At 46.6% G+C, this 20,236-nt stretch overlaps 2 protein-coding genes across 5 annotated transcripts in view; one reads left to right on the plus strand and one right to left on the minus strand.

Annotated features, from left to right (window-relative positions):
• Positions 1-8,285, plus strand: part of JPH3 (junctophilin 3) — a 58,844-nt gene extending 50,559 nt beyond the window's left edge. For both annotated transcript variants that reach the window (XM_049806755.1, XM_049806754.1), the window contains one exon: positions 6,409-8,285. In XM_049806755.1, coding sequence (XP_049662712.1) covers positions 6,409-6,489 — 81 coding nt within the window. In that variant the 3' untranslated portion in view covers positions 6,490-8,285. The remainder of the gene's footprint in view (positions 1-6,408) is intronic.
• A 6,577-nt stretch (positions 8,286-14,862) lies between these two features.
• Positions 14,863-20,236, minus strand: part of KLHDC4 (kelch domain containing 4) — a 28,717-nt gene continuing 23,343 nt past the window's right edge. For all 3 annotated transcript variants that reach the window (XM_049806043.1, XM_049806045.1, XM_049806044.1), the window contains 4 exons: positions 18,775-18,983; positions 17,040-17,442; positions 15,774-15,890; positions 14,863-15,463 (listed from right to left, as the gene is read on the minus strand). In XM_049806043.1, coding sequence (XP_049662000.1) covers positions 15,288-15,463; positions 15,774-15,890; positions 17,040-17,442; positions 18,775-18,983 — 905 coding nt within the window. In that variant the 3' untranslated portion in view covers positions 14,863-15,287. The remainder of the gene's footprint in view (positions 15,464-15,773; positions 15,891-17,039; positions 17,443-18,774; positions 18,984-20,236) is intronic.

Here is a 20,236-nt window from a genome sequence, read left to right on the forward strand (position 1 = left end):
TCACTAAAGGCACCCTGGAGATGCGAGTAGGCTCGAGACTTGGCCCTTTAAAATCCCCCTGTCTCATCTCATCGAGAAAGCCTGACGGTAGGGCAGCAGCCAAAAAAAAACCCACCCCAGCCACTCCTGACATTTTCTTCCATTGTCACATACTGTCGGATAAAATCTCAGTGCTCTCAGCTGTTTGCTAACGGTACTGCTTCTTAGTGCAAACAAAGCAGGGAAAACGGTTGCAGCAAATGGAGTTTGCAAGGCATCTGCTGGGTTGGGGATCTCGGAGGGACCCCCCTTGTCACCTCCAGGTACCCGCCGGGGAGGCAGGGAGGGATTCCAGCAGCTGCAGCATCTTCCCCGCTCGCTTTCTGTGCGAGGGGCGTTATTTTCCATCAAGATATTCTGAGCAGGTTTCGTTGTCGCTGGGGAAAGTGAGGAGGAGGCAGCCAATCTGCAAATCAGCGCAGGGCTCTGCCGGAGCGTGCCGTGCAGCCAGAGAGGGAGGGTACCCGGGCAGGGGGGGCTCAGCCCAGGCTTTGATGGAGCAAGGTGGCATCTCGCCCCAGAAATGGTACCTCCCTGCCGATGCAGGTGACGGATGCTCCCTTTTCCAGCAGCTGTGGGGTTATTCTTGACGGGATTGACCTCGAGGTGGAGCATTTCCTTAAGAAAAGTTAGGCACCTTTAGCCCTAAAGAGTGTAAAATGAGATAAAAGTAACAGCTGGCGGTTTCCTCTGTCCCGAACGGGCACCCACTGTTTGAATTTTGAAGTTTCACCTGCATCTCGGTCGGGGCTCGATGCCGTACACAGAGATGCTCCCGTCTATCTGCCTTTGGAGCAGTCTGCTGGCAAAGGGGCCTGGGGACTTTGCTGTGGTTAGCTTCCTTGGGACTAAACCCTGTGGTCCTCTCAGTCTTCCCGCTTCAGGTTTTTCCCTTTGGTGTTTTTTTCCCCATCGGGATCCTACCCCAGGTCTCCTAACACAGGCATGTCTGTGTTTTCCTTATTTCTCTCGTTTCAACCAAACAGGTTGAAACCCCAATCGCAAATGGCCGTGGCACGTACACATGTCCGTACAAGTACAAGCTATACTTACATGGGAATAAGGAGGAGGATCAGTCCTGCAGACACCCGCTTGCCGTCACACCTCTAGAGATGAGCCAGGTCTGAGCATCGCTGCAGGGGCTGCAGCGTGCAGGGGAAGAGCCGTCACATGCACAAAGCAAAAAAGATGTCTCTTTTTAAAACAAATAATAATCAGAAACCGTTCTTCCTGTAATCTCTTTCATGTATAGACATCGCAGGCATTACTCGTAACAACACGAGGTAAATAACGTTCAGAGAGAAATGTGATGTTTAACTTGACAGGGTCCTTTTAAACCCTTTTAATCTCAGGGGCCCTTTGATGTACCTGAAGACAGCACCTCGCTGACTTTGCTCCTGTCATCCAGGATTCATTTTAGGGTTTTGGGCCCAGCTCCACATCTTCTAGCTTTGAAATGTTGGGGTGAAATGCCAGCTTTTGACTGCACGAGAACCAAAAATCTTAAAAACATACATACAGTGCCAAACATACAGCTCAACCCGGCTACGCAGGCACCTGTACCATGAGGACTGAACCAGAGGTGACAAAACAGTTCATTAAGAGACACCATCTCGGGATAAATCCTCATGTTCACTCTAGCCACCTTTTTCTGCAGAAGCAGGTTTTTCCATACCACCCGACTCAGTTGCACGCTGGTATCAAGCGCCCGTTCCTCTTACACAGGCACATTCAGCATCTCCTGGGCTCTCTTCCTCGAGTCACGGGAGATGCTGTAATAACGCTGGAGAAAGCAAAGTGAATCCCTTATGTTTCTTTTGCTAAATGCTCCTTAACCGTTTCACAGCAGCCTGTTCCTGGCAATTATGTGACAATTCAGCACAAATGTCATGGAGCTGCTAAGTTTTCAGCACTTTCCGCAATGCTGAGGCTGGAAAACAATGCATATATATTTTTTGCTGATCCAAGTCCTTAGTAATTACACTTAAGAGATCCCAGAGGGATTCCTAGGTAACCTTCACTATGGTTTCCATGGCAGAGAGGCAGAGCTTGTGCCCTGCGACAACAGATAATAATGGATTGTTAATGTTTAAATTAATTATGCTACAATTGTATTTGTAAACCAGCTGTCCCTTGTATTCCCAGTAAGACTCCTGAGTTGCTACACAACAGTTAAAGGATAAACCCAAACAGGACAGAGGGGCAGAAATGGTGGTGCTTGGCTGCAGCCACTATCAGAGCTGGTGGGTGCCCAAAAACCACAGGCTGGAAGAAACCTTCACTCATTGCTTCTACAGCTACGATTACTATTATTACTCCTGTGCCGTAACAAGAGTTTATTCACATTTTAGCGTTTCCACGGGTTTGGGTCTATGTTCCAGCTCTCTAAACTTTGGAGGAAATCTTAAAAGTCCTTGGAGACTATCCCTGTTGATACAGAAGGATCCTTTTGCCTAGCTGGTACTGGTGTACGTTGCCCATCTTTGGCAGATGTTTTCCTCTTCCTGTGAAGGAGTCCAGGGATCTTATTATAAAAAATAAAAATAAAAAAATCCCAGCCCCAGAGCTGCCTTGTTTTGCTGATGAAATTTGCCATCACCCAGTGTGCTGGATGATGCTCAGGCGCACCAGATCTTGATTTAATTCTTCCTTTCCTGGAGCCAGGCTGGTAACCATTCTGGGTGGAATTCATCTCACGTCACTTGGTCTACAGACAGCCTAGATGGTTAGCGCAGACTAGATGTCTAACATTTAGACAGCTAAAATTGGGTGAGAGGATGCTGCCAACTGGCATCTGCTTCCCAGTAAAGCAGGTTCTGGACTTGCGGGCACTGTGCTGGGAGGCAGCACGGCATTTCGCAGCGGAGCCCCGTCTCCTGAATGACAGGCAGGGTAGTTTAAACAAATCTCTGCAGTTCCTGACGGCCTGCTTTAGCACTACTATTTCAGGGCTAAAGAGAGTGTTGTAGCTCTTTTTTTTAAAAAAAAAAAAAAAAAAAAAAAAAGATAAAAAAGAAAAGCTTTGCGGGTTGCTTGCTGTCTTTGACACACAAACCCCAGGCTCAGAAAATCAACTCGACCTCTGGCTTTGTAGCACCCCAGAGCCTGCTATACCGCTGGCCTCGGGGATTCCTTTGGGCTTCTCTAAGTCTCAAGGAGGCCAAAGATGAGATAAAGCACCACCAAAGTATTAAAGCAATATGCAAAGTTGCAAATCAAGGGCTATGCCTCTTCTTTCTAGAAGTGGGTGGCTCACGTTGGAGGGCTAGCATGTGGCGTGAAGAAAAGCTGCTAGTTCTAAAATGCTGGCTGTAGCTGCAGTAAAAGGGAGTTCACTGACCTATTGCCAGGCTGGGCTCAGCAAAACATCTCTTCCAAAGCACAAACCCAGCAGTGATTCATCTTCTGCCTGGGCACCAAGCAGGAGTCGCTTCTTAGGAAGAGATGACACATATCCCAGGACATCCTTGCCATCAAAGGGGAGAAGGGCAAGCGTTTCCTCTGAGCAGAGGTTAAGGCACAAAGACCTTACAAGTTAGAAATAAGCCAGACATAAGCATTTAGAAGTGCAGCAGGATTCATAATTGGAGCTAAAACAGAAGCTTCAGAGTCGCAAAGCTGCTTATCCACCAGCTGCCACAGGCAGGACTCCAGCCCCTGCCAAGATAGGCCGGCGTCTCACCGCGGGGGGAGCAGCCGTACCTGTGACTGCTGCGTGGAGAGCCCTTGTTGGAGTTAGCACGGGGAAGAGGGTGTTAAGAAGAGGGAACTGTAAAAAGGAAGCAGAATTTGAAGGTTGTCAGACAGTTGGATTTGAGCTGTTCAGTTTGCAGAGGCCCCCTCCCCTCCCTGATCATCCTATTTCTGGGATGCTTTTGCTGGCAAATGTGGAAGACCCCGCATATGCGGTGACAAAGCAAGCATTTTCTCTTGCCTGAATATTGAAGAGGGGATGCAGGATGCAAATAGGTGCAGACTGAACCAGGGAGCTGAGCAAAACATTCGTGCACGGGAATCCAGTTGCTGCTGATGTAAGTGGGTAGGTGCACGTTGCTTAGTTTGTTGACTCCCCCCATTTTTCTAGGTGAGGGCATGATTTTGATGTACTGGTGTATAAATGAAGGGTGTGCTCCCTCCCTTGGACACCATCCCCTCAGCATCCTCTGAACACGAGTACCGAAGTGTTGCGATGTCGGTCCGTCCAACAGATCCAACCCAAAGGGTCCGTGTTTGCGAGCGTAAAGCTCAAAACACCAGGGAATTAAGAAGCAGCCAGTCCTGCTCTGTGCCTTTTGTCAGGGAGGAGAACGCACCCTCCAGCTTATCTTGGGCTCACGTCAGCTGGTATACAACTTTATTTCCTTCGTGGTGTTGAAACGATCTAGTAGTCTGAGCACAGCAGGGGCAGAAATGGTCGCCACTTCTTTGGCAAGGGAAATCAAACGGCGAGTGGACCAAGGCTAATGGAAGTGCGAGAGCGAGCAGTTAAGTCCTCCCCTGGCTGCAAGGTGGAGGGAACCAAATGCATTTTGTGCCTCTGCGGTGCCCTGCCAACAGAAACAATGACAGTGATAATCACTTGCAATCTGTTATTATATTAACACGAGCTCAAAAATCGTAAAACCCAATAATCTTCTGAAATGAAGCTAAACCCCCCCAAATGTAAATAACACACCGCAACGCAGACCTTGGCAGCGGCAGGGCCGGGGAGGGGGGGGGGAGGAGTGGCAACAGGGGGGTGGTTTCTGCCTTTGAAAGGCTTTGCGTGGTGCAGGCGGAGAGATTTGCTGGAAGCAGTCAGGCGTGGATACCTGGCTGCCAGGAGAGGCTCTCCGCAATCCCTCCATTTGGTTGGCTTCCTTTGACCCTGTTGCTAAGCTACAAATATGCCTTTCCAGCAAGATCCAGCATCCTCGCTCCCACCCACTCCCAAATGTGAACTGAATCAGCCTGCTCAGAAGAGAAACAATTTCTGGCCAGCAAGGAGCTTTTTCTTTTTTTTTTTTTTTTTGGCTTTTCTTCCCAGCAGCTCGGCAGAGCGGTACAAGGACTTGCTTAGAAAGGGCACCCACCCCTGTCCCATGCCAACCCAACAGCTTTGTTACGAGGACAGGAGCGTAGAGAAAAGCATTTGTACCATTCCAGGCGATTAAAGCTGGCACAGCTCCGTTGCAGCAAGAATAGACGAGGATACCAGCTACTCCGGGAAATAGCTACCACCTACCTGCACACACGCTTGCTCACCCTGATGCCAGCCACGTTAACACTTTAGGACAGCAAATGTTTTATGGCAGGGACGAGGTGGCAGGGTGGATGTTTTTCTGACCGGTGTTCTGCAGAAAGATGCGTTGGAGGCTCGTCTGCAGTCATGATGTTGAGTGGTCTTCTTCCCATCATTCCTGGGATGCTAATAGGGTCCAACAGCCCCAACCTCATCAGCTCCAACACGAGTTGTGCGGGCTGCCTTTATGCTCAGTGGAAAGTAGTGGATGCTTCTGGGGAGCATTTCAATCCAGCCTACAGTGGGTGTCTGACACGGGCCAGCTGCGAAGTGAGTTGCTGCAGTGGTTTCCACATAGTCCCCAGAGCTTAATTTGGTCCATATAAACCTCAGGAAAGGTTATTAGAGCTTCACCAAAATGTTGCCTTAACACAGACCACCGTATGCTGGCCTGACTTTTGCCGTTATCAGGATAACTGTACAAGCAATCATGTTTATTGGGAAATCTCATTTGAAGACTCCTCCAAACCATCCCCAAGCAACTATATGATCCAATACAATCTTTTTTCTTCCCCCCCCCCCCCCCTTTTCTTTGACCACCCTGGCTAAGCAACCAATTTTAGTTATTCTTTTAAGGCCAGATTTCCTACATACACAACATGGGGGAGTCCATGTGCAACTGCTGTCTTAATCAGTGGGTCCGGCGGGTGTGCGTCCAGGTCTTTGCTTGGCAGACACTGGGTCCAGGACTCACATTGGGACTTACGTGCCATTTGTATCTGCTTTTGCAGAATTGGAGGGCTGCCTTAGGAGGACATTGTGCTTAGACAAAAGAGCTAGGGGTGACCTGTTTATTGTCACAGGGACGGAGGCAATAGATCTGGGTTTAGTCCCTGCTTCTACTGTTTGCTCACCTCTAAGGGGGAGATCTTTATTCACGCCTTACTACTGCAGCAGCCTGCAAAAATTCAGTGAGGGTTACCAAGCACTTTGGAATCGTTTGCTGGAGGGTGTAAATCAGCTCATCTGCAGCCCTGCCTGCCCGGTGATATCCAGGACCCAGCACAGTGCCCGACCCCTGCTACAAGGCAACCTTAGACAGATTTTCAATGCGCGTTGTAACTCCTCTCCTTCTCTTTCTCTTCCAGGGCTCGGCTCCCATCCTGGTAGTCATGGTGATCTTACTAAATATTGGAGTCGCCATTTTGTTTATTAACTTTTTCATCTAATTCAAGACTGTCTTGTTTGCAAAAATAACAGTTACATGTATGAATGGGGGGAAAAAAAACCCAAACAACAACAAAAAGGGAAAAATCATAACTCGAACTGTCCTATGACAATTTCCAAGTCTTTTCACAGAAGAACAACAAACGATTGAGTCTCACTCACAGTTTGCCTTTTTTCCTGGGTAATGTTTTTTGGATTTTAGCCAAAATTCTTTGCTTGTATAACACTATGCTGTGTGGCATGGCAAAATGCTATCAACACTCTGCCCCCCCAACACTGGAAAGGATGAGAAGGAATCCCAACAAAATAAAACATTTCCCTTCCCCTCACCCTCCAAAAATATATTCATAACAACAGTAATGAACCCCAAAATGGAGACTAGATGAGGGGACCATGGGGAGAGTTTGTCTGAAGTATGTACGGGTCCTGGGATGCTCCAGGCCGCGTTTCCCAGGGAAAATCCACAACAGCTTTAATGATAAAGTAAATGGGAGAGAAAAGCAAAATCAGGCTTTTCTTCCTTCTCCCTTCACAAATGGAGAAACGTTGCTGTAAGAAGGAGAAGGAACACGGGGAAGGCATGAACCCTAAGACATGAAAGATGGGAGAAGGGCAACGGGCCCCATTTTGTTATTCGTTTTTAAAACAAAGCAGCAATTAGTGTTTTGCTAAATTTCTTGGGGCAGGGGGGGAAATAGGGAACACAAGGTGTGAGCAGCAGCCCCACCACCCTCCTGCCTTCACTCCTCCTCCCCAGGCTGCTCCCCACCCATGGCAAGGCTGGAAAACCACCCAGTGCTACTTTTAATTCACAGACAATTTATCCTGGGTAAAAATGTGTACCCGGATTCCCCCAAAAAACTTGCAGGCACCTTCAGCAACACGAATTGAATAGCTGCTGGTCATTGTGCCGTGCTCGCCAACACACGATGAGCAGTGTTACTTGGGCATCCCATCCCAAACATGTGCATGGACAGAGATGCCAGGGAGCAGACTGGTGGGGAGGGATCGGGCAGAGAGGGCTCAACTCTGATCCACTTAGGATAACAATAAAACAAAATAAAGCAAAATAAGACAAAACTGTTTTTCAAAGGCATCTGGGGAGGAGTACTGGAGCATGTCCCAGAGAGGAGGGAGAGGGTGGTGGGTTTGTCTCTTACATCTTGCTGTGGACTGTTTCAGACATCATGCTTGGGCTCTGAGCATGTAGTATTTTGCACTTTGTAATGCAGGATGTATATTCCAGCTTCCAACATGTCCCTGTAAAAAAAAAAAAAAAAAAAAAAGAAAAAAAAATAAAAAAAAAGAAAAACAAAAAACCAAACATAATTGGCAATGGCAGCCTCTAAGGATGTATTATTTTCTTTTTTTTTTTTTTTCTATGTCACTTAATTTGTTCGTTTATACCATCTTTGTAATATGCCTGCCTTGATTTTCTCCCCTCCCCTGTCCCCACTGATAATATGCATACTCATTAAAGATGCCGTATCCCTGTTCTAAGCTGTTATGGTCCCAATCACAAGAGTGTGGTCTTAGCTCAATTGCTTGGAAATGGCCGACATCCCCTCGCTTTTCAAAAATGACTGTACTGTTTCCTCCCCTCCCCATGCCGTCTTTCCCTGCCATGGAGATCGGCTTTGCCGGTGATCCACCAGCACCAGGTACAGTTCAAATGGTTTGTTTGGGATTTGGTACATCCAGGGACCAAATTCCACCCTCAGTTCTATCCACTGCAGCTCCGTTCAACAGGAGAAAGGATGCAAGTGTGGCAGCAACCTGAGGGTGGGATGAAACCCATACACAGATATATTTGGGGGCGGGGGGTGGGGGGGAGGGAAAAAAATCTTCCTCGACATTTCACATCCAGAGTTGTTGGGTACAGCCCTGACTTGTGGACTCAGCTTTGCTTTGCTTCTGTTTTAGCTGTTTCTCTGCTACCTTTTCAGCAGATTTCTTATTACACTGCACTGGATTGCTATATTTTTAACCAGAAATAAACTAAGGATTAGAGCATGTGCCAGTTAAATTCAGTTCTTTTCCTTACATGGTCTTATTCCCTCCTGTCGCAGTTTTTCTTCCTCTTTTACTTCCTTTCCCTTTTCAGGCAGAGGGCTATGGGTGGACAGGGTAAATGATAACTGAAGGCAGCAAGACCCCCAGTAGCTTTTTAATTTCATTTTCCACAGTAACTGTCCGTCATCTTTGTACCTTTCCCTTTTTTTTTCTTCTGTTTTTAACTTTTGGGTCCTTAGTCATCTTTTTTACTCTTGAATGCTTGCTGCATACTTGAAACGAACCAAATAATACCATATTGTGATTGCAGCCCTAGGAACTCATCCATGTGTTTTGTAATCCTGGTTGCAACTCTTTGTAAAGACTCTTGAGGATGTTTTTGTACATTCAAGTGCATGACACAAAGGTCCTGCCAGAAGCAGCTTAAACAGTTACATGCAAACACAGTAAGATATTTAGATATATATAAAATAGCACCAAAATGCCTCTTGTTACCCATCAAATAAAAGTCCTAGTGATTTCATGACTAGCTTTTTCACACTGGTGACCGACTAGTTATTCCTGCTCTTGCCCATGTACCAGCAATTATGTACAAACACAAATGCAACTCCAATTTTTCATCTCTTTGTTCCATGGGATAAAACCTCAGTCGAGGTGAGGTTTGTTCAGTATGAAAGATAGCTGAAGACTAATATTCACCGGCTCCCAAACCACGTGTTTAAAAATAATGATTCCTTTATTAATCACAGGGAACTGAGCAATTTGTCTTAGTTCTGGGCTTTTCACATTTGCCCAAGGCCAGAAATAGTCTTGAGAAGTAGCCCAGAGAGAGAGGTAATTCAGTACATTTCCCTGCCTTATGAGCCCTGGATTCATGCATATCTACCTAAAGCACATTAAAATGTCTATCATCATGGCATATAAATCTGTGTAAATTGTCCATACCTGCTGTTTTATGTCCACACTGACAGATGCATGTGAAAAGCTGAAGGTTTATGTAATTTTTTTTAGGCTGTGACGGTATTATGTTCCTACAGCAGAACAAGCAGCACCTGAAACACAAGGAGGGGTTGGGGCTCAAGGAACCAGCCCACCTCCTGCTATCGCAGCAAAGCCATTGGGAAAAGGGGGACCTGTCCCTCCCTGGGGACAACCAGGTCCTCCAGCCAGCCCCACCTGTGTGAGCAATGGGCTGGTTCGACACTGCATCTTAGGAGAAGGCAAGAAGGAAGGAATACAAAAAATCCTCCTCCTGCTCGTGCCACGTCAGCTTCTCACCAGCCCATCTGGCGTCTGGTTTGCTTGTACCCGAGACCTAGATTCTCCGAGAGCGTTGGGACTCTCCAGGGCCTGATCTTTCACAGATACTGAGCTGTTGCAGCTTCTATTTACCTTGTGCGGAGTTATGAAGTACTGCTGGAAAAAAAAAATATAAATCCAGACGGCAACAGAAGGGGAGGGGCGAGAGGAGAAATAATGTCATACCCATGATGGTCTTAATTGAAACCCAAGGACTAATTACATGCCCTAACAGGCTTTGCCAAGTTAAGGGAGGATGGAAAAGTAGGAATTTTTTTAAACTGTCATAGGGTGAGGTTGGCTCCAGAGATTTGTGCTAAAGCAGAACAGAACAGAGGCCGGACTGGATCTCCCGCCCATGCTGCACAGCTTTGCTGCGCATGGGTAAATTGTTTGCACAGATGGGCCTTGCAGGATCTTGATATGGTGGCAAGTTTTCCTGGCGTAGGGAAACTGGTTAACTCCTCACACAGCCCCTAAATGAACTGCATCACTTGTGTTGTGGCCTATCACTGACCTTCACAGCCAGGCTCCTTGACCACCTCTCCACTGAAGACAACCCTGAGCACAGCAGACACTGGATAACGTGCCTTTGAGTAACAGATCCACCAGGACTATGCTTCCCTCAGAGGCATTTCAAGCTCTCAAGTTCCTTTTATTAATCTGTTATCAACTAATATTAACCCACAGGCACTCAGCTTCAGCACTACCACCAACCTGTTTTTCCAGCACATGCATAATCACCTCATTACATTTCAACAGGCAATGAACCCCCATGGCTACTAATCAGTGCCCGAAGTTCTGAATATGGAACTCGGATACATTGTGAGCTGTGTCCCTTCACTCGAAGCATCTCCGAGGTCATGCTCCATAATGTTAAAGGAAACTTTAAGTTGAGAGATACTTAAAGAAGAGAAGTTGAGATACTGAGTGTTGCCCAAAAGCTTTTGTTGGATGGATGGCTTAGAAATGCTGTGGTGGATTGTGCATTCCCCATCTGGAGGTGTCTAGATGTGTTTAGAGACTCACATTCATGCACAGGTGTTACTTGCTCAACTACACTGTTAGACTCGCAATCCTTACCATCTGCCTATTTCCTTTTATCCCCAATTTGGGTACACTATTAACAGCATTGACAGTCTAGCAAGGTTCAGGCTCTCTTACAGGCTCACTTGTTTTAACATCCAACCCCTTCCCTCCTCCATAGGAGCAGCCACCCCCGCCCCAGCAGCGCTGCATTTTGCTATCAGGTGTTCAGTCTTATTGGAAGGGAGAGCTGCAAGAATTACTCCTGCAAGCAGCAGGAGCACTGCTGCCCAATCCCTTCAAGGTGGAGCACGTTTCAAAGCTCTCTTGTTCGTCTGTAACGTTAAGTCACTGTGAGTTAGTGATGAAGGATGCTACAGCTGTTGGGGCAGCAGCTGTTTCCCAGCAGAAGCTGAAGCATTTGATACGCTCCCATTCCCACTCTCCCATCCTTCAAAGACCTACATTTGTAAGAACATGTGTGTCTTTAGCCTTTCTGTCTTGCTGACAGACACAATGTGCTCAGGGCCGTTTAGTAGTGGTTGGACCCACCCATGGTATTGCTGGAGCAAGAAAGCAGAAGTTTTGCCAATACAGAACAGAGGATGAATGAACCCAGATTCTCTCCAAGACAAATGAGGAAGGATAAGATCAGCCCAGCGTGTGCAGAGGACAACAAGCCTGACAAACAAGCAATTTGCCAGCAGAAGAGTTTAGGACTGGTTTATCTCCATAAGCCACCACAGTAGGTAGGCAGCGCTGTGAGGAGACGAGCAACTCAGCATGACTGAACCAAGTCTTCGCTACTAGAAAAAACCCATGAGCAGAGGTGCCAGGGATGGTCTTTCCATCGATGAACAGCATTTATCTTTGGGTCAGCCCAATTACCCCGATTGCTCTCTGATAAAATTCCACAGCAAGTCACGAGCTTCCTTGCTCGTCACACTGCAACACACACGCTGATGTGAGGGAGAAACAACCCCATGCGTTACAAGCTAAGCTTGAGTTAGACATGAAACCACTAACCTTCTGCTGTGGCCTTTTTTGTGCAACCCCTGAAGTCAAATGCATTTCAGCTGGCACTCTCCTTTACTCGCTTTTTCCCTTCCTAGCTGTGCATGTAAACATAATAGAAAAATCCAATTTCACTGTGTTGCTTACACTGCAATTACAGTGTGTGTGTGGCCCAAAGAAAGGGGATTACTGAATACATTTTCCTCAAGGAGTCAGTTTAAAAAAAAAGTTATTCGGCTTTGTCTTTTAACTGAAAACAACACCAACAGCTTGATTGTTTCCAGATATAATAATAAACTGAGGTCTCTTTCTCCTATGTAAATGTTTATACATTCATCCCTTTACAATGAGATGGGCAAAAGCAATGGTGTGATGGATGCCAAAGGAATAATTGAATTTTATCTGGGCATACATACATAATCAAAAGGACAAGCTGTTCTTTGTACATGTCAGACAGGAATAAGTACCCTTATGACCGACAGTGCTGGAATTTTTCAGTTCCCAGTTTCTGGAATTTCTCCTAGTTTTCCTAGTTTCACCAAGTTCTAGCCGTTGCCCTTCTCTTGGGTATCATTTTAGGCAAGCCATTTCACTGATGTGTGTCTGCCTGCAAAATATTTACCTTCCTCTTTAAGGTACTTTTGGACCCAATGCAAGAAAAATGACCAGAGATCTGATCCAGCAACCCTGAACAGGCTTCAGTGGGCTTTCAGCCAATGCTCAGAAAAGCAAGGTACCATTACAGTTTAGTATCAAAGTACCACAGTTTGCATTTCTTAAGACCACGGCAGAGCCCATCACATTCAGACCTCCTCTGCAAGCACTTAACATAGTAGTAGTAATCAGTCATCCCTGCTTGGGATTCCACCACAGAGAACTTTTACCTTTTCTCAGAGGTTTCATTTGCTCAACCAACATGTGACAGCTTCCAAGGCTTCCACAGTTACACCAGCAAGAGATGGGCCAGGGTGTCCAGACAGATCTTTGGCTGTCGCTGGCTGCAGGGCTCAAGAGAGTGCTGCATTTGTCTTGTTCATTCTGCTGAGCAGTGGCTGCAGATGCACCAGAATTAATTTCTGTCTCAAGTCCAATGGCTGCAAATGCTCCAGTGAGAATGGACGCTGTGTGCGTTTCAGTCCCCGCGCAGGCTGTTCCAATTACAGTGCTACAGCCTCATTTTGTCAGAGCTGACAACTAAGCCTCAATTTTCAGGCCAGGACAGTTTGCCATGGCAGCAGCCTCTCATGATGCAACCTAAGGATGGCCACCAGAGCCTCCTGAACCAAGCCAGATGATCAGCTGCAGCCTATGCCAGCTCATCCAAAACCCCAGCTCCAGGAGGGACTGAACCAAGCTGAATGCCCCGGTCAGCCCAACCTACCAGCAGAACAATGACAGCCCTGGGAAGCCATCATCTCCCCTGGAACCCACCTCCAAAGCCTCCTCTCCCTTAGCTCTGCGAGGCAGTCGGCGTGCTCCCCATGGGAGGCCACATGAACACACTGCTGTACTGCTTGCAGGAGCGGGACAGTTGGCCCATCCTGACTCACAGGTTCCTTGGAAGCATGTCTCTTCCAGTCTATGCCTTCTCCAGTCATACCTAGCCTGGCAAAGAGCACAACTAGGACTACATTCCAGAGCCCTTGAGGAAAAGGTGAAAGGAAAAACATCAGATTATTGTTGCACACACTCCAGCTCATCTGATGCACCTAGTTCCCTCATCCAACAAGTCTCTCTAGCAGAGAAGGAGGAGGGAGAATCTTTTCCTGCAGCTGCAGAAGCACTGTACAAAACTATCCTTCATCCTTGGCACTGCTGCAACCCAGCTTCAGCTGTGGGAAAAAAATTCCTTCAGGGTGTATATCTGTATTTGAAAAGGAAAAAAATGATAAAGTACACCTGGCAAAAAGGGTGTTTCCCCTGCCTGGTTGGGCGTTTGGAATGGAGTCCTGTGCACAGATGCTGTGATTTTAAAACCACTACTTTTCAAACTATAAATAAATAAATAGTAATAATAAAAACAAAATCTGCAAATGCAACTCGGTGGCAGATTCCCCAAAACATTGCACAAAAAGCCTCGGATGTCACACACACACAAAGGATCGAATGTCAACGAGACCAAGGTATTGTAAACTAACCCAAGTGACAGGACAAGAGGGCAACCGATGCTATTAGCCAAGCAAGCATTATGGATTCTTTCCTGTTGATAACAATACATGATTTGTTTTCACCTCTTGCCTGTTATTTTGCATGGAAGGTACTTCCCTATCAAACATGTTTTTATCTTGACAATTAAATCACATTGGCAGCCTGCTCTATTTAATCTTTATTACATTCTAATTAGCCTTGCAGAACTTAGCACTGCTCTCCTGAGAGCTGGTTCCCTGGTGATGCCCCTGCCAAAACAATACCCATGGCACCCTGAATTTCTCTGCACAAGGACAGCCAGTGCCTTCTGGTGTCAACTCAAGTCATCACTTGTTTGCTGCAACAGACACACTTGTATCCCATCTGTTGTCCCTATGGACCACAGCACTGCTCTGCTGGAAAGCAAGCAATGCCTTGAAGAGAGGGGCTGAGTCAGGAAGCGGGGGTAAAAAAAAAAAAAAAAGGCCTTTGAGAGTGTCGGCCCATACCACCCTGTTCTCAACACACCATCAGGTCTCACGGTAGGACACTTCACTGGTCATAAAGAGTTCACTTGTAGGACAACTGCTTTCTTGGCCAACATGTGAGAAACTGAACAGGGAGATTCCACAAGCAAAGGCAAAACCCGCTACAGCTAACATTAAAAAGGAAGACACTCCTACTGTTACATGCATCAGGGGTTACAGTGGCTCTCATACAGCTAAGTTATGAAAGGATTCCCAGGTTTCTCCAGGCAGTGCAGCCACATCTCAGAGCTGCTGGTGCATCTTACAACCACTACCTGCATATTTCACAGCGGGAACAGTGATCCCTCTTTCACAGCAGGAGAAAAAGAAGTAGAAAAGCTAGGATGGGTTTAATTGAGAAAACCAAGATGATGCAATGAAGTAAGTTTATTGTAGAAACATTTGGAGACACGTTCCAGCCCCAGTCAGGGTAGGTAATTTGGGACCAGTGAACCACTGTGATGTGCAGTTTGTCTTGACAGACTCAAAATAACTTTTGAACAAAAATATGACAGTATCGTATAGTCCAGCCTCAGCAGAACAAGTGCTTGGACAGCAATCCTGTTCCTCAAGACCCTCCCACAACCTCCAGGGGAATAACAGCATATCCAGAGCACTAATCAAGTAGGCATATTGAGACTGGTCAGCCCAGAAGCACTCACAGAATAGGCAAAAGCTAGAACGCCAGGATGCATTCTGGACACGCTGACTGCCTGGCACATCAGGCTGAGTTCAATGGGGCTAACCACTGCTCCCAGCATGTCTCTTCACTCACAGAACAGCCTCAACAACACCTAGACCGAATCTTCGTAGAAAGTCTTTGCCATGGCATGTGCCACTTTTACCACCTTCTTCTCCTTGGCATCTGGGCCCATGTTGCTGCGGGCTAGTTTAATCCAATACTGCTCCGTCCTGGACAGATAGTCTGCATGCTTCTCATCAGGCTGAACAGATGGGTGTTGCTCCTCTCCTAGTACACAATGGAAGGAAGACAGAAAGAGGTCACAATCAGCTAATGAAGGCAATCTGCTCTTCCATGCGTCAACCCGGCCAAGACTACTCTTCAGCTAATGTGTTTACATGTAATAGCCTAAAAACTTATCAGTAACTCAGGAAATTTCTATTCTACCCTGAGAGCAGTGTAGCATGAAAACTTTGCTTTCGCTGGAAAACTCACCTGGATGCCAGTGAGGCCTTCCAGGCTGGCAGCAAAACCAGCAGGTATTTTACTAAACCCCACTTTATATTAGCATGAAGACAACATTCATCTTAATCATTACCTTCCTCACCTTCACTCTCCTCTTCAGAGCTCTCCTCTTCCTCTTCTCCTCCCTCTGCACCTTCCATATCATCATCCTCTTCATCCGACTCCGACTCCTCCAGCCATTCTTGTGCTTCTTTGATAAGAAAGAAAATAGAAGAAATAAATAACAAGCTGTTTCCTACTTCTACACCCAGAACTATCATGGAGGATGCCAGGGCAAGGTCAGAGAGATGTGCTCCTTAAGAGCCCTGCTGTATTCATTGCCCTTGCAGATCCACCCACTGTACAGGGCCTGGCTCTGACGGGGAGCAGTGGGCAGTAGGAAGAGATGAAAGAGAGTCAGGAAGAAGTGAACAGCACAGAACAGCTGTGGAAGAAAAGCTGGTTAGTGCCCATGCTGACGAGTCACCCTCTCCTCCCTAGCACTTCACGGTTCTGTGATCACAAGCAACACTCCTTCCTTTCCACCCTTTGTCCATTATGCACATGCAGACTGTGAGCTTCCAGGGCAGAGGCACCCTCTTTTCACGTCTCTCTACAGTGCCTAGCACATGACCTGGGCTGAATCACTTAGCCACTACCGTAAGAGATATGTTGCTCTAAGGTAGACCCCCATTTTCTTTCAATAAACAGTAGAAAATCCATCAAATCCATCTTCCTTGAGGTCTCTCAGGTAATGCTTTCTGCAACGCTACTGAACACTCATGTAATGACCATGTAGCCAGGAATTCAGGAACTGACTTCTGTGCTTGCCACAGACCCTGAGCTAGCCTTCCCAGCTTGAGAACAGCCCAGCAGGGTATTCGGAGTACGCAGCAAACATACTACATGTTTAAGGTGCAAAGAGATAACCCTAGCTAAGGCCCACGTGCTTTGCAGTACCCAAGACCCTCACCGCCCTGAGAAGGTGAGGACAGGCAAGAGCATACATCCCTGTCCTCTGCTGAGTGGACAAACATGGCACAGCAGGACTTCCCAGGCCAGAACTTGCCACCAGTGAACGAAGATGCTCCATGTACCTATCTTGGTTTTCAAAGTAGACAGACCAGAGCTCACTCTCTACAGTGATCACAAAGCTCTGGACCAGACAAGTTTCTGCAGCAACAGTGATCGTAAGACACTGCATATCACATTCCCATGCTTTTTCCTGTCCAGGAAAAAGCACTGCTTGAAGACTCATCCCCACCTCTTAAGGAAGCTCTGTAGTTGTTGGGGGTTTTTTCCCCTAGTGTACTGTTGCTACCCTAAAGGCAGAGAGATCGATCCCACCATTAGAGCTTACTTGGATCCATCTCCACTAGCACCTTCCATTCTTCCATCTTGTGTAGGTCAATGCTGTAGAGGTCACTGAGGGTGAACTGGCGATCACCCACCTCAAACATTCCCCCATACACATAGAGAACCCCATGCTTCACCGCCAACATGGCATTCGAACGTGGACATGGTTCCACTTGCTGGCCTAAGGCTCCATCTTCCTCCTCCTCCTCCGATTCAGACCTCTCCTTCTCTTCTGCAGGTCCAGAGATCACCTGCTTTATTGTCATGACAGTCCCATCTTCTGCCACCACCTCTTTGACTATCTCCACCGGGCCTTGTGGAGATTGCTTCTCCATCTCCTCATCTCCAGCACCCTCTGCCTCAGCTTGTCTGCCACGTCTTCGCTTCCTCTTCTCTGATTTTGGTCCCTGTTAACAGGAGCAAGGAACAGAAAGAGACTGCGTGTGAATTGTGTGCACCTAATAGCACATACAGCAGTTAATACAAATACTGTGGATGCTGCTGGGAGGGAGGGGGGAAGACTTCAATTATTATTCATTACAATTGTAAGTCTCAAGTGATAGGTGCAACCTCCCACTCAGTGTGAACTTCTACCAGCCATAAAACAAGGAGCAATGAAACTCCTGGAGAACCTATGGTGGGGAGTTGCTTCCTCTATTAATGGCAGCATGTGCTGAAGAGACAGAAAACAGCTCTTTTGCTCTCCTTGCAGGTGCACGCAAACACACACACACAGTCCACTAGTCTGTGACAGGAACAAGAGAAAATAACCCACCATTTTGTGAAATCAAAACAATTGCTGGGTGCTAAATTACAGTGCATTAACAGGAAGCACTCTGGGTCTTCAAACTACTCTTTTAACGGGCTGGAAAACACTCAGCTAGAAAGGCAAAAGCAAACATCCGAGTGCATGTTTGCCTGTTGTTGCGTGATTGACTTCTTTTTGAGAACAAACCCAGAAACAGTGGGGATGGAAAGAAGGAAGCTCAACCAGGTCATTTCCACCTCACTTTCCCCTTGACGGTGGTTCAAACAAAATCAAAGATCTGAGCTGAGGGCCACATTTCTGAGGTTCTTAAGAGCTAAGGTTAATATTTCATCTATTCTAGTAGCTCATCAACACTGGGGAATAGAGGGAGGTTTTTTGATCCCAGTGCTACACAAGATCCTTTCATAGTAGCTTTTACTGAACCATCTCATGTCAGAATTACACATTTGACCTGGAGCTGGCCTCCAGTAAAACACCATAACTATGTTTTTATTTTGCATTACACAACAATGCAGCCTGAGTTCTAGACGAGGGGGATTGCCTCCTGAACCACCCTCGCTTTGTGCCCAACCATCAGGGCTCAGAGGCTTCCTCTCTCCCTAGACGGGTGAAAGTCTGCATCACACTGTGGAAACAGGGCATGGCAAGCACAGGGAGCTAAGTGGCAGGAAAGGAGAAGGGCAGCATGAAGTTAAGAGAATTCAGCTGATCTGGTAGCAAAAACCTGCTAGAGTTGCACATCCCCAGCTTCATTTCTATAGTCTCTCCCCCTCTTCACTATCAGTAGGTCACAGATCAAAACAGCAGCCACACCTGGTGGCTCAGCTTCTGGAGCACCCTGAGTTATTAGAAACAGAGCTTGCTTCAAACTGCGAGAAAGCTGTATGAGGCCAGCAAAGGCTCAAAGGACATGTGTCAGATGATCAAGGAAGATAAACTCAATATATCTGTGTTATTTTTAAAACAAAACCTTTAGCTGTCCAGGAAACCAGCGGTTTTTCCCGATGTCATAGAAATAAATATCGTTGAAGAAGTCTCCTTCAATGCTCTCTTCCTCTTCTTCATCATGCACGCCTCCAAACAGAAGGGAGCGGTTATTGGGACCAATTGCCACGGAGAAGCCAGACCTGGGAGTGGGTTTCACTCCGGATGGGTTGAGCCGACTCCACACCCACTTGTCTGGTAATGGATAAAAGCAAATATGAACATCAGCAAAGGAGAAACCTGATCGTTTCCATATCTTCCAAGGCCCTTCAGTACTCCAACAAGTAACTCAATGACCTATTTTGGACCTTCTCAGAGCTGCACAGTGCGCCTTCAACAACAGCATTAATCAGAACCACTTGCATTTCCACTTCAATCACACAGCTAATCTGCACATCCCTTCTATGCTTAGAAAGCCATTTTGTCTTCAATAAAAGCAAATGCAGAGAGTTCTCTTCAGGGTGTGCTTTCTGGGGCAGGGAGCCTCTCGAAAGGTGTATATACCTTTACAGGAGGGTGAAGTTCAAACCAGAATTGATTATAGCCTTTGAGTACCAAGGAAAGGTACCTCAGTTATCCCATGGAGCCCACCCTACACCAATTTTCCCTGCAGGTCCCTTCTACTGCAGTACCTTATCTCCCAACTTGCACCGCTGCCTTAACCCCAAGAATAAGTACTGTTAATTGTAAGGAGACCCAACCACACTTTAAAAAAGGGCTCAGCAGCGGGAGAAGGCTTGTGCTCTAAACCCTCCGCTTTTGCTCCAATCCCTTCTACTCTGGATTTAGAGCGAATCCCTAAAATGCAGACTGGAAGAAGCATACGTGTTGGCTAGGCACTGTGTTTCCGAAGGAACCACAATTTCAAGAAGATAAACTATAAATAGGACATAATGCAAGCAGTGTCTGGAATCCAGACAATATATGTGACCAACCTCCTCCCCAAATCCCACTTTAAGAAGGTCAGGTTTAAAGAAATCCATCACAATTTTAACATTTTAGAAATTCAGCTCAAAGAAGATTGTCCCATTCCCTGAGCCAAGGACAAAATACACTCTCTCCTAAGGAAAGTGATGGAATTCCTATTTCTGGGGACATTCACAGATAAAACAACCAACCAACCAAGAAATCACTCTTGATAATATCCCTGCATTACATAATCTCATGAGATCACACCCCAGTCTTCTCTCTTCAGAGTCTGTAAGTGAGCCACCACTACCAGAGTTTTAGAATTCTGAAATCCCAAGGATTTTCTGTTGTGAAACAGAAGAGCAGTGATCAAAATGTCCCAGAGAACAGGAATTTCAAAATGTTGTTTTAATTCCCTCCCACACATAAACCAAAAAAATCCCTAAAATAACTTTTCTTGTAGTTTTTCCTGAAGCTGTCTGTGCAGGCCAGAGCTTCTCACATAGTTATGCAAGGAGCCTGGAGACCCTCCACTCCAT

The sequence above is a fragment of the Accipiter gentilis genome, chromosome 7 (genome assembly GCF_929443795.1).
Source record: "Accipiter gentilis chromosome 7, bAccGen1.1, whole genome shotgun sequence".
In the NCBI taxonomy this organism is placed as follows: domain Eukaryota; kingdom Metazoa; phylum Chordata; class Aves; order Accipitriformes; family Accipitridae; genus Astur; species Astur gentilis.